This window comes from Netta rufina (genome assembly GCF_964035555.1).
Source record: "Netta rufina genome assembly, chromosome: Z".
NCBI lineage: Eukaryota > Metazoa > Chordata > Aves > Anseriformes > Anatidae > Netta > Netta rufina.
The window spans coordinates 72,082,194-72,096,000 of record NC_140126.1 but is presented as its reverse complement, the minus strand read 5'-3'; the positions used below and the strand labels follow the sequence as shown (position 1 = coordinate 72,096,000).

The 13,807-nt window shown below is 40.5% G+C and overlaps 1 protein-coding gene across 1 annotated transcript in view; it reads left to right on the top strand.

Moving 5' to 3' along the window:
- Positions 1-13,807, top strand: part of ZFYVE16 (zinc finger FYVE-type containing 16) — a 32,209-nt gene that overhangs the window by 6,633 nt on the left and 11,769 nt on the right. The window contains exons 2-9 of the mRNA XM_084305714.1: positions 932-1,040; positions 1,227-3,367; positions 7,175-7,271; positions 8,078-8,248; positions 9,053-9,204; positions 12,420-12,801; positions 13,318-13,440; positions 13,540-13,695. Of these exons, the coding sequence (XP_084161840.1) occupies positions 971-1,040; positions 1,227-3,367; positions 7,175-7,271; positions 8,078-8,248; positions 9,053-9,204; positions 12,420-12,801; positions 13,318-13,440; positions 13,540-13,695 (3,292 nt within the window). The 5' untranslated portion in view covers positions 932-970. The remainder of the gene's footprint in view (positions 1-931; positions 1,041-1,226; positions 3,368-7,174; positions 7,272-8,077; positions 8,249-9,052; positions 9,205-12,419; positions 12,802-13,317; positions 13,441-13,539; positions 13,696-13,807) is intronic.

The window sequence follows — 13,807 nt, the reverse complement described above, 5'->3', positions numbered from 1 at the left end:
AGAAAATTGATGGATTTTGGGTATGGTGGAGATGAAATAAATTATCATGCTGGATTTTTTTTTGTTTTCTCCTCCTGGCCTTGGAGGAAAGTTTCAGAGGAGGATCTAAAGGCAGTGCATTGATCATTGTGGGGAGCAGTCCTGACCTCAACGTGCTTAAATGCACTGCAGCTCTGCGTTAAGATGACTGTCTCACCATGCTTCAGCTGCTTATCAGCTTTCTAGTCCCTGATACACTTCAGTTTTCAGCTTGTGTTTAGTTTTAACTGAAACATTTGACCATAGCTGAGAGTTAACTGCAGTTGAGTGGCTGGATAACTTGGGAACTAAGAGAACCAATCTCTTTTTTTTAAAGGTTGTGTTCACATGCTCAAATTCAAGCTTGACTTCCTGCAGGAATTCCTTTTTTTCATATTGGCATTTCCAGTAGCAGATGGAAACTTCTTCTTGCAACCTACTGCAGTTTAGAGTATGATTTATCTAGGATTATGTAGGCATCATTTACTTATGCAATTCGTTTGGATTGCAAGGGTAACAGTGGCCTATCTTGTTTTTGTTTTTCCTGTGAACCATGTGGTATAAAATGTATAGGGGGGGGGTCAAGATAGAAGATCTGACTTCTTGCTGGTTTAAAACCTTCTCACTGTTACAATGCCAGAGTATGAACTCAGACACATTTGGTTTTAAGAAGTCAGTCTCCATTTCCTGATTTGAGGTGAAATTTTTAGTGAATAGTGTACTGAGTGTACTGTAGAATAGATAGAGGCTAACAGATTGCAGCCATCTTCCTACCAGCATTCTGTTTGTATAGAAAAAAATTTATTAAAAAAGAAAAGAAAAATTACCTCCTGGAAGTTGTTCTCAAATAATGAGAGCAGGTTGACATTGTAAATAGCATAATGTGAATGAAATGCTGTATTTTTCTTTCTAGGTTTAAGAGGCCTAAAGCTTCACTAGAACTGTAACTAGAATGGACAGTTATTTTAGAGCTGCAGTCTGTGACTTGGACAAGCTACTTGATGAATTTGAACAGAACACAGGTTAGTACCTCCACTGCCTTCCTCTCCAGCGTAGCAATACTAGCCAAATGACTATGACAGCGGAACTTGAAAGTAACGTATGCATAAAACCTTGTATTAATAAATAGTTGAGATTTTGAGGTTGTGCACTGTAGAAACCCGTGAGTCTTACAAACTTTGCTTTTGATCTCTTCTTGCTTAAAACAGATGAATGTGACTTCTACAGAACACCTCAAAATCCATATGACTCGAAACAACATTCATTTTCTTCAGACCTGGATGGCTTACAACATGCATATCCAACACCCAAACTGCAAGAGGATGCTTGTATGGCATCAGACAACATCTCTCTAGTCAGCCATACTGGACCAAATGAAGGGATTCTGAATTACCCATCACAAAATGAGAAGAGTGTTGCTGGCCCTGATCTTTTGTCCACTGTGGACAGCAGTTCCTCAAAAGAAATTCAGGCTTCCACCCCAGGAAGGTGTAGTATACCTGTGTGTGATCTTGTTAATGACACAGGTAACTTGATTCATTCAGCAGGTTCCAGCGAAGATAATCAAAAGGCGCAGCCACATGACTCCCAGCCCAGTGAAGACTGTTTGCTTGGCTTTGGCATATCTTGCATACCTGTTCCTGTTTGTGTGTCACCAGTAAGTTGCAGCGGCGGTGTTTCAAGTACAGAACAGTGTGATGGGGACTCAGTGCTACAAGATGCAGGACACCTTAAAACAGAGGAGAGTAGCCCATTACCTTTAAAATCAGATGTTTTTGCTAAAACAACGATCTCAGAACCGTGTGGTGATCCACACAGAACAGAATCGTTGAAGGGCAGTGAAGCATTTGATCAGGCGGAACAAACTGCTTGCCTTAATACTGCATGTGCCTCTGTGACATCACGGAGTCCGAATGTATACAGTCCCAAAGATGAGGCAGCATACGGAAAATTGTCTTGTGAGCCAGAAGATGAAAGTGCGTGCTCTGCAGTGAGCAAAGAGATGTATGGAGGAAATGCCCTAGAAGATGAAGACTCAAAAGATCAGGGTAAAGATGAATCCATGCCTTCAGACCTGCCAAAGAGGCCTCAGTTGCACAAAAGCCATGCAGCATTACCTGGAAGTTGTGTTTTACCAAGCTCCACATGTCAAACAGGGGCTAAAGTAGCCTTACAAGAGAAAATTACAGAGGAGAATGTAAATAGTGAAGAGCTTGCTGGCAGTGAAATACTAAGCAGTGTTTCACCTTCATGTGTATCAGTCGAGGATGTCCAGACATCGCTGTCTGTACCTGGTTCATCAGTTGTAACAGAAGAAGAAGTTAATCCTCTACCTCAGAGTGAGATGGTGGAGGTTATTAGTGACAATTTAACTATTCATGCTGGGAAGTCCAAAGCTGATGCCTCTACATGTGAATCCTGGAAGGAGACTGACTTGCATGAACAGGAAGAATGTTCACCTAAAATCAACCAAAGTGTTGTGGAAGAGAGTGCAGGTGGAAAGATATGTGGTACTGAGAATGCAACTGATGACAGCGATTCTGAGCAAATCAAAGCTCTCTCTTCTGCTTTTCAGGAATATGAAGCTGAGCCATACGGTGTTGATACAGACTCTTACTACAATGAAAGTGTTGGCCAAGTTGTGGCTGACTTCTCGGTTGAGGAGGGCATTATCAAAAGTGATACTCTAATAAGTGATGCTGAGCTTGATGAGTTCTTGTATGGACAAAGTCATCAGTCTAATTTGCCTTTAGACAGTGACAGTAACTTGATGGAAGCTGATGCAGAACAAATGCATTTAACAAATGTGAACCTAGATTTTACAGAGGTTGCTGAAGAACATACACAGACAAAACTGGAAGATATAACTAGCGTTAATAGTAATCCTGAAGCATCTCTCACTGCCAATAAACTGGAATCTCCAACAGAAGGGACTCATGTTCAGGATGTGACTGAGAATGGTAGCGAGGCACTAGTTTCGAAGTTTCACACTGAAGGTGCAAGACCAAAGCAGTTGTTTGGCCTTCCACAAGGAGCTGCTGGTCAGAGACAGCTGAATCGGACAGAAGTACCTGAGAGAGAAAACCAGGACGTGAATTCTGTTACCCCAGAAGTTCCCCTCTCAAGCACCAGCACTAATTTTGAAAAAAATTCTGAACCTGCTGGGGAAAGCAGCACCGAAGCGGGAGGAAGCCAAACATCTGAAAGTGCAGAACCAGTTAAAACACCTGCAGCTCTTTCACAGAAACAGCCATTGTGGGTCCCTGATTCAGAGGCACCCAACTGCATGAGCTGTCAAGCGAAGTTCACCTTTACAAAAAGACGACACCACTGTCGTGCGTGTGGAAAAGTAAGTTATTGGTGAGGGGGTCCTTTGGTTTTGTAGGCAAATTTACTTCGATTTAGGGATAACCAGAATATGAAAGGTGAAGAATGTGGACAGAATTCTTCTGGGCTCTACGTGTTTTTCTTTATATGTCTGTTTTAATTTTTATTCAGAGATACGGATTGTTGGGAAAGACTGATATTAAGTATTTTAAGTCTATTAACAGAGTTCTTAATAATGGGGTTGTAAGGAAAAAGTTATTATTTTACCTTCCATTACTGGCCAGACTATTGTTCTTAAGGAAGATAAGACAATGTGCACTGCATAGTGATTACTACAATGAATCTTATTTTTTTTTGCTCAGTTCTTAAGTATTTAAGCTCTAAAGATGGAGACGATGCTGATGGTGATCGGAATTCAAGTGAGTCCATGGCTCACAATATCCATGGCTCAGGAAGGATCGTGTCCTTTGAGGAGCTGTGACAGCAGTAGCCATGCAAAGGATTTATAGTCTAAGCCTGTCCTCTGTGCTTAAACGTATGTGTAAATTTCCGAGAGAGCTGGCAGGGAGGGCAGGGGAGCAGGGAGAAGTGTGCTACTTCTGCTGAGAGAATGGTACTCTGCAGGGAGTAAATAACATCAAAGCTTGCTTTTAATCAAAAATAAATTTCCTTGTGAGCTACTGTGGTTTATGTACTTGTGCATAAATGCAAATATTAATAGTACTAATTAACTGGTTTTTCAGCGTTCCTCTGCAGGCTTTATGGGTGAGGAAGTATTGCAAAGGCTAGCATCAGTATTTGTTAACTTCTTGCATCCTCAGTTTTAAAAGACATTCAGAGAGGCTTGCTTTATTTTATTTTATTTTTTTTGGCCCAGAATGCTGCTTTTGGTGCTGCGTATTCAAGCCATAGTCCCCATTTATTAGCAGTAAATGTACAGTAAAGGGTAGGCGAGCAGTTTGATGCCAAGAAAATGAAGGTTTTGTCATGATAAGCTAAGAGTCATTGAACTTAAGCAGTTGGCAGTATACCCTGCTGAAGTTATGCAACACTTTAAAATACAGTTCTTCAGAGTAGGCTTCATTTTAGTCATTTGGCTGTCTACACTTGCCATGAGATTTCTTGCACGTCCTCTGGAGAAGGAGGCCCCTTCAGTACACGCTGTTGTTCACAGCTAACAGCTGCTGGTGTTGCTAATCCTGTGTGTTAACGGAGGATGTCTTGGCATAAGAACAGCATAAATAAAGGGAGCTTCACAGTGTAAGTGCATTGGGAGAATGGGTGAAGGCTCATAACGGTTGCAGATAACGGTGTGCTACGCAGCTCTGTCATAGCTTTTCTGAGTGTGCCATAGCTTACTGCTTTGTCACTTGTCTTTAAAGACAAAATTTACCTTCCTCATGGGCCCGTTGTGGGTTGTTGTGTTTTCTTCCACTTGCACTAAAGAAGAAGCTGGTAGAAGTGCGTAGTTGTCCTCTTTGACCTCTCCTTGAAGAGAATTGCATAGGTACATTTTTTCTTCCTAGTGCAACCAAAATCGGTTTCTTTGCTCAGTGGCTTCATTTTCATCACTTTTGCCCTGCCGAGCCACCCGTCCCTTAGTTCTCCACCTCTCATCTCCTGTGCAGGAGGCTTGAGTCGGTTCCTCTGTTGATGGTGCCAGTGGCACCGAGTGTAAGAGGAGCATGGCAATGCCAAGGTTGCACTGCTCAGCGTTTGGAGCCTTAAGGTTGATTGCTGCTGATTAGCAATTAATCCTTTCCAGTTCCATTCTTAACTTCTTTACTGAGCACCTGTTTTTAGTTGAGATAAATTAGCTGTGACATTAATGCAGAAGCAACTAGAATAGTTCCTTTTTTGGGGTTATCTTGCACTGATCAAGTGTAACTGTGCTTGCAGTGGCTTTTCCTGCTTGAAGAGTTAACTTATAAAACCTGCTTTTTTTCCTGTTACTGCTGTTTTTTTTTTCTTTTTTTTCCTTTTTTTTTTTTTCTCCTTAATCCACTTTGTTTTCCTGGAGATAATTAGGAATAGCAGGAGATTTACTGTTGCCTCCACTTAACTGTGATAAGGCGTAGAAGGCTTCTGTCAGACCAAGGTTTGAAAAGCTATTTTTTTGTAAAGGCTAGTATTAAATCTAGAGTCCGTGTATAGCTAAAAATAGTAGGACTTCTTGAAAACTTGCAAGCTCCCCCAGGAAGAACATCAGGTAAAAGCGAGAAAAGCACCAGGTATTTGTGGGAACTTGCAGAAAAACTAGAAATGTAATTCTTAGATGGATTGTACAGTCTCATGGCATGGTCCAGACTAAAGTTACCACCCCACCCAGCCCCAAATCTGTGCTTAAAAATAGACAAGATAAATATAAATGTGTGTGCGTATATCCTGTTGAAGTGTGAGAGTGTAAGCTGTTCTTTCAGAGCATGATCTTTAAGTGCTTTGCTGAAGGAAGCTAGCAACAAGAAGGCGACTAACATAATTCTTTCTGGCAGAGTAGTGGAGGCTCCCTAGATAACATAGTTCCAGAGCCAGCATTATTAGGAAGTTGTTTGGGAAGCACTGAGCTTCCCAAAGCTCAGGGTAGTTGTCCGAGAGATAGAAGAGGTAGCTTGGATTCCCCTAGATTCATTGTAGTGCAGGTATCAGTGCTGCAAGAAGAATGGTCTGGGGATGGATCTCTGCTGATACGGTTTCAACACTACCCGAGTCCTTTTTTTTGAAGATCTTGAGATAGCATCATAGATGTCTTCCATGGGAGATAGCTTGAATACTAGGCTGCAGAGGGTCTGTAATCAAACAAATGTATTTCTTGGAAGAGCTTTCTAATCACTATGCGATTATATGCCAGATGCTTCTGAGTATGGTCTTAAAAATAAAATAATTTTTAGTCAATCTGCAGGCACCTGGCTGTATGTAATTTGATCTGTCCACAGGAAGAAGTTTTATGTGCTGCTCTTTTTCATGCCTGGATGAGAAAGTATACTGGGATGACGCTTTCTGTGTCTGAATCTCTCTGTTCCAGCTGTAGCCCTGAAATAAGCTACTAATACAGTCTGTTCTCTCCTTATTTCCCATTTGAGACTAAACTGTTCCATAATACGAAGGAAGACAAGTGTTATGTAGTCTGTTGGGGATATAATAAAATATTTCAGATAACATCATGCAATCTTAGCTTTTAAGAAGAGATACCTGGCAGTTCTTATACAAGACCAAGAGTTGCTTGGAGTATTATTGTACCTTAATTTTTTATTTATTAAGTAATTCTTTCATTTATTTTTAAGGATTGCGGCACTTTCAGCAGCTTTCCTTGGAGAAAGCAGTTGATGGAAATGTGCAAAGCAGCATTTCGGACTCTTTGCAGAGCTCCAGCAGATGCTGGACCTGAAATCGTGATGAAATCGTAGAGTGATGATGTGCAGTATCCAAAGTGCTACCCTGGTTAATGCTGCAGAGCAGTTCTGTGGCACAGCATTCATTGATGAGTGTTTCAGAAGAGCAACGGGATGTTTTTCAGAGCCTTTTTCAGAGTTTCCACTGTGGACAGGCTGTGATGCAGTTTTTGGAAGCAGGGTAGGAACTCCTGATCAAAAGCAGACCTGGCAGCCTGAACCAAACTGTGGAGCTTTAAGCTTCCTGATGAAAACCTTTCTATTCTAGTACTTTCCCTTCTCTCAGCACAGAAACATGTTATGACATGCATGTGCTAAAATGCTTTATGTGTGCTTTGTGTTATTCCATCTGTTTAATAAAACAGGCCATAATAGGAACTGAACTCGGGAAATAGTGGGGCTTTTCTTAAAATGCTTAATTGAGTCCCTTTCTTGTTCAGGTTTTTTGTGGTGCTTGTTGCAAACGAAAGTGCAAACTACAGTACATGGAGAAGGAAGCAAGAGTCTGTACTGGCTGCTACAATGATATTAATAAAGGTAAAGAGTGTTTTTTTTGTTGTTGGTGTTTTTGTTTTTTAGTAATTGCAGTAATCATTTAAGGAGAATATTTACAACTAGTATCTCTTTAATTTTGTGGTTTCTGAGAAGATTCCTTGCTTCAGTTGGGGTCACCTGTGGCAGGAGTCCAGGAAAAGAGATTTCTGCCCCACCTTTCCCTGATCGCCACAGGAGCTTTATATTTGATGAAAAGGCCATACCCCTGCTAGTTCTCGTGTAAAATGGGCAAATAACATGTAGCTTTTTATCCTGATGTTCTTAGAAATTACCTTAACAGTACTACTGTAATTGTAGTTAATTTTTTTTAACTGTAATTGGTTAACTTTTTCTTAACGGAAAGCGGAGTGTGGATGCTTCATGGGAATAGCCGGACGAAACTGAGATCCTTATTAATAATATTTAAATAACAAGTTGAAAACATACCAGACTTTATAAATGTACCACCTGAATGAAATTTGGCTTCATAAAGTTGATACATCTGCACTGAGGTACAGGGACTATATGGCTCATTGTAGTCACTGCAACAATAACGAGCTCTTTGAGAAGGTCTCTTTATATGTTGGGAGTGAATTAGGCAAGTGGAGAGGTTGAAAATCAAGCAATTTGGATTTTCTTCTGTGCAATAGCTTGAACATTCACTTCTCACAACTAACTAAATTGTCTACTGTTTTGGCAAAAAAAAAAAAAAATCAGTATTACACCTCAAAGTAAATGTATTCAATTGTAAAATTGTAAAATCTAACCACTTCTTGTTTGTTTGTTTGTTTTTTTTGTTTTTGTTTTAGCACAGGCATTTGAAAGGATGATGAGTCCAACTGGTCCTCTTCCTAACTCCAGTGTCTCCTCTGAGTGTTCTGCTGCACCTTTGCAGGAAGCCCAGATACCTGGTAGTGCTAGCACTCCCTCATCCTCTGCATTGTCACCTGTTTCAGTGCTTAAACAACCCGGCATTGAAGGTATGCTAAACACAGTATAATTTAACTAACACATTTTCAAGTTCTGCTCGGAAAGAGTTGTTTGCTGTATCATGGATACATACTTGGTATAGTGATATTCTTTCTGAGACTCAAACAAATTCTGTGAACTGGGATTTAGAGGAAGCTTACAGCTCCTAGTTCAGACTCCATGTATGAGCTTGACCAAGTGTGTCTTACATCTCCATTTATGAAATGTGGATGTTTGTTCTTTTCACTGTCTTATGTGCTTATATAGCAACTTCTTTTTCAGTACAGATATTGCTGTCATCGTTTTAATAGCTGAGGATATTTCTGGCTTGTGTTGCAACTGCCAGTTTTACAGTAAACAAAGTATTCCCCCCCCCCCCCCCCTTTTTTTTTTTTAGGGAAAAGTTAGGGAGCAATGATCAGTGACTAAATAGTGTCTTTGTCCCACCATTATCTGACTTTCATCAATGAAAATAAACTTTTAACAACATGATACTCTAATTTTTTAGAGTATTTCACCTTCTAGTTGTGATATGCATTTCACTCTTACCTAACTACAGAGGGGTGATGGGATGACCGAGGAAATGATACACATAACTATAGCGTGACATCTTCCTCTGCTAGTATGAGATGTCTTTTGCATGTGCTCACCTGATGGGAGAGACTGGCTGGAGTCAAGCTGCCTACTTGTGCTTGGTTTCAGTGAGCAGATTGTCTGTATAACTGGGGGGAGAAGGGGCTGCATTTGTATCCCTTTCAGCTGTTAGGACAGTGAAAATAATATGAAGTCAGTGTTGTTTTCTCAACCTATCCTAGGGCTGTGCCCCAAAGAACAGAGGAGAGTTTGGTTTGCAGATGGTATTTTGCCAACTGGAGAAGTGGCAGATACAACAAAACTTTCATCTGGAGCAAAGAGGTCATCACAGGACCTAAGTCCAGTAAACCCTGACTTGCCAGAGATGCATATGGTATGAATTAAGAAGTGTGTGTAGGTGCATGAATTCTATCTTGAAATAACTTTGCTTGCTACTGATTGGGGCATATGTGAACGTTAAAAATGATATAGCTGAATAAACTCCAAATCAAGCTTTTCCTGTACAGGCTTTGATTAACTATTCTTATGAAGGTGTCCTCAGCCATAGCTCTAAAATCTGTCATTATTAACGTGCTTATAGCTTTTTCAAGTGGTTATCTGTAGTTTGCTTGTTAAACTAAACTAAACTGCTGTACAAGAAGCTGATTAGTGTCCTAGAGTACTATACCATAGGGTGCAGCAAAATCTGTATACTGCTGCTGCAGAATTAGATCTTAGACAACTCTAATGTAGCAATAATTAAGGATTTATTACATTTTTGTAGCACATAACAAGGTTAGATTACATGACTTTTGACAGCACTTGATGAGTGTTTTATAAAGTTGACACAAGTTTTAGAAAATTGACACAATGATCAATGATTCTACAGTGGAAACAGGGGCTTAAAGACTTAAGGCTGGCAAGGTTCACCCAAGACTTACTGCAGGGTCCTGGGAAGTTTCTAAATCCAGTTGCACACTTCCAAGAGTCCCTCTTAAAGTAAATTTCTCACCGTACTCCCCTGTCGGTGCTTGTCTGCAGGTGAGCTTGTTCCTTGAGGAGTCAGGCCCAAGAGGTACTTCTTCTGGGATCCTCCCAGCTCGGGGGGACATTGAAGGTGCTGCCTGCTGAGGTCCCCAGAGAGCTCCAAGAGTTCTTGCTTGGGATCACTATTCATAGGATGGCGAGGCCATTGTATTTCAGACAGTTTTCCAGGATTCACGTCTTTTTAGTTTTTTTTATAGGTTGTTACTGGCTCAGGTTGTGCAGTCCCTCTCCCCTTAGCACTTAATTGTGCCATTGTTAATTATCCATGCCACAGGGCCCCCCAGAGCCAGTCACAAAGGAGGCCTGATCACCCCGTGCCCATAGTACATTAATAGCCGGGGAGCGAGGCAGCATAAGGCTTCACTCCTCTGTGTAAACAGAGGAATGGTGCTGCTAGGGCTTTTCCTTGAATTAGAGATAGCAAAGGGATGAGGCACCATATTGATTAGATGAAGTGATTGATCATAATCGAGCTCAAATTCCTTATCACGTTGTTTCCTGGGCTCTGACGTGGTTCCTCATTTTCCCACGGTAGGCTCCCCAGAGCATCAAGCTCTGCCTGGTGCTCTGCTATTAACGAGCTGTCCAGTTCAGGGAGCAGTCACATTGAGACCTGCTGCATGCAGAATCTCCACAGCTGCAGGGTGTGTAATATGTAAATCAGCCTTATTTCATGAGGCAGGGATAGCAGTAAACGTGATTCCGTATGAACAAGGATTCCACTGAGTCGCAGGTGAATCTGGCTTCCGCAGTGGCTTTGGGCCTGAGGAGCTGTTCAGAGTGACAGCGAAGAAGTGCAAAGATTAAAGATTTTTGATGGGGATAATCATGCCTCACGCTTCTGTTAGAGGAAATGTGCAGTGGTAGAGGTAATGCTGATGCTGTTCGTGAACATGTATGTCTAGAAAAGCTCATTGGGAGCTCTTGAAAGAAAGTAGGCCTCTGTTAGAAATGAAAAGGCCCCCTTCCAAATCATAAAGATAAACCGAACAGCTACCGTAAGTGATAAAGGGACAAAGAACTGAGTCTAATTGTTCTGTGTCCTGGACGCAGTGCTGTTTGTTGTACTTGCAGAGGATAAAAAGGGTGAAACTGTTCAAACAGTGAAGGCAAATACATTCCAGCTATTACTGAATTGGATGTTAGATTATGTGATATGCCTTGAAATGCAGGCTTAGGAGTGTGTGATTTGGGGCTTATTAATGGTACATTTATTACTGTCTCACTGGGTGGAAAAGGCTGGTTTATGGTCAGTGGTCAATCTGAAGAAAATGCTTAATTAATTGTTAAAAAGGGAAGTAAGTGGATGGGAAAAGAGAAACAGAAGTAGAAAATCATTATGACAATAAATGCATCCATACTGCTCTCAGAACTTGAATATACCTAGCAACTCTTGCTCTACCCAACTTTGTGATCAAAAGATGCATCCCGTGTTCCATTTTGGGGAAAGAATAGGGCATTTTCACTTTAAAAAGATGAGAAACGTCTAAAATCAAACGTGGCATGGACAAAGGAAACAATTAGTTGGTGGTTCCTGTGTGCAGCTTTCAAGGTTGAAACAAACCCTCCATAATGCAGCTCTAAGGCTCAGGATGTACTTTACCAGAGAGCATGTAATCCTGAACATGCTGTCACAAGATGCTATGAAGGCTGAAAGTATAAAGTGATAGACAACACCAGCAAGTGAATTTGTGGGGAAGAAGTCTACCAGAGGCCCTTTTAATAATAGCTCTTGTATTTTTGTGTGTGTTTGTGGGGTTGGTGGGTTTGGGGGGGGGGTTGGTGTCTCTCCCCCACCCCTTCTGGCACACACATCTCTCTAAGCAGGGGATTTGATGGAAGCTGAGGGCATACCAGGAGAACTATTATTGCAGGACAAGCGTAGAGCTGTTAGTTTTTTTCTTGTTAAAATGTGGTCTTTCCTGTTGAAATAGGATGCAAGTCTACATGGATTTGTAGTGTGATAACTTAGCGTACATGGAAGGTGATAGATCACCTCCTGGTTTGTTTTTTGATGACAGTTCACATCATAACGTGACTGTGCCCTTAGCTTGCCATATCTGCTTCACTGAGGGAGCAGCGTAGCTTTGACACCAAACTAGAAGTGAGTCAGACTGTCCAACGCTAGACTCCTGTTTCTTTTCTGATGTGTTCTACTAACAGCTGCTTGCAATACTGAACTGATCAAAATGAGGACAGATCACAATGTTCAGTAGGTATGAGTGAGGAAACAGTAATACAGAACAGATTGCTTAAGGGATACTGATCATTACTGATCATAAGACATTGTTGATGTCTTAGGTCTAACTATACTAATACAACTAATTTACAACACTGGTAGGATTTTTTTTGTTACCAAACAAATTAGTAACACATCTTCACCTAAGATAGGGACTAATGTGACTTCTAACAATGGGGGAAAAAATGCAAGAGATTTAGTGGCATTTCCTATAATTTTTGATAGATTTCTTTCCCAATGTGCTTTTTGCTTCTAGATTGCTAGTACAGAAGTTAAGAGTTTGTTGTGAGACTAGAGTTTAGATCTTCTTTTTTTTCTCATAGGCTGCAAACCCAGAGGAAGATGACATACTAACTGATGTAAATTCAAAGCCAAAAGAAGAAATGGATGTTGTTACAAGAATGGAGGGACTAGGTCCTCCTGTTCCTTCAGAGCAGGATGTGCAGCAGGCTCTTTGCGGCCAGAGTGAGATGGCGCATATTTATAGATCCGTAACTCCAGGAACTAAAGAGAGTTCTTCTGCTACAGAAGATGAGAAAACTAGTTCCAGTTTAGTTGATCGGACTAAAAGTGATATGCCTGTTAGTCCTTCAAGTTACAGAGCACTTTGTGGTGTTGAGAACTCTGTCCGTAGAGAAATCAGCCTTGTTCCTGATGGTGACAAACTCCCACCACTTTTGCTTGCAGTGGGTGAAAAAGGAAAAGGTAAAATTCAGATAAGTTGTACTGTATCACCAGATGCAAAATTTCTAAATATTACCATTTTGTATATAACTTACATTATAATACTACTTTAACTCTCATCTGTGCACATTGGATTGATTGTTTGTTAATTGAACGTGAGTTATTAAAATGTCAAAATGTTACGGAAATAGCGCTTCACCACTTAAATGCATTATAGTAGTGACAGTTCTCATTGTTTGTAATTGACAGTACCAGTATACGGATTGAGAAAACAGCATACACGATTTATCAGTAATCAACAAATGAGTGGCAGCCCTAGTTCACACCTTTGTTAGAAGTTACTGCCTTATTTTTGTATGGCCTTTGAATCTTAGGATAAGCTGTTGAATAGAATAGCTGGTTGATCCTCAGCTGTTCTAAGTTTGAGAATAATTACCACCCATTTAACATGGGAAGATAGGACAGTCATATGCTATGATCTGTAGTTCTTATTTTAAACGTTTGGCTGACATTGAACTAAATCAGATGTTTATTTAGATCCTCTAGTGGAAGAACATCCGTCTCACCAACAGGTCACCTTGCTTCTTGCGGAAGGAGGTCCCAATCCATTAACATTTATCCTAAATGCAAACTTGCTTGTGAATGTCAAGTTAATATCTTGTAAGTACTGCACATTTCATTTTCCATTAAATCTGTATTTCCTCTTCTGATTATATAAAGCAGTATCTTTATTACTGTGGTATCTATCTTTGATTAAAGATTCTTCAGAAAAATGCTGGTACTTCTCAACAAACGGACTACATGGTTTGGGTCAGGCAGAAATTATCATTCTGTTGCAGTGTTTGCCAGATGAGGAGACTTTTCCTAATGAGATGCTCAAATTATTTATTAACATCTATAAGGATGCAGTGAAAGGTATGTAACTATGATGATCTAACTTTGTAATATAATATCTTCTTACTTGTCTTTTAAAGTTGGAGGTTTACGTAATTTTTATTGCAGTTTTTGTAGGTGTCTGGTTTGGTGG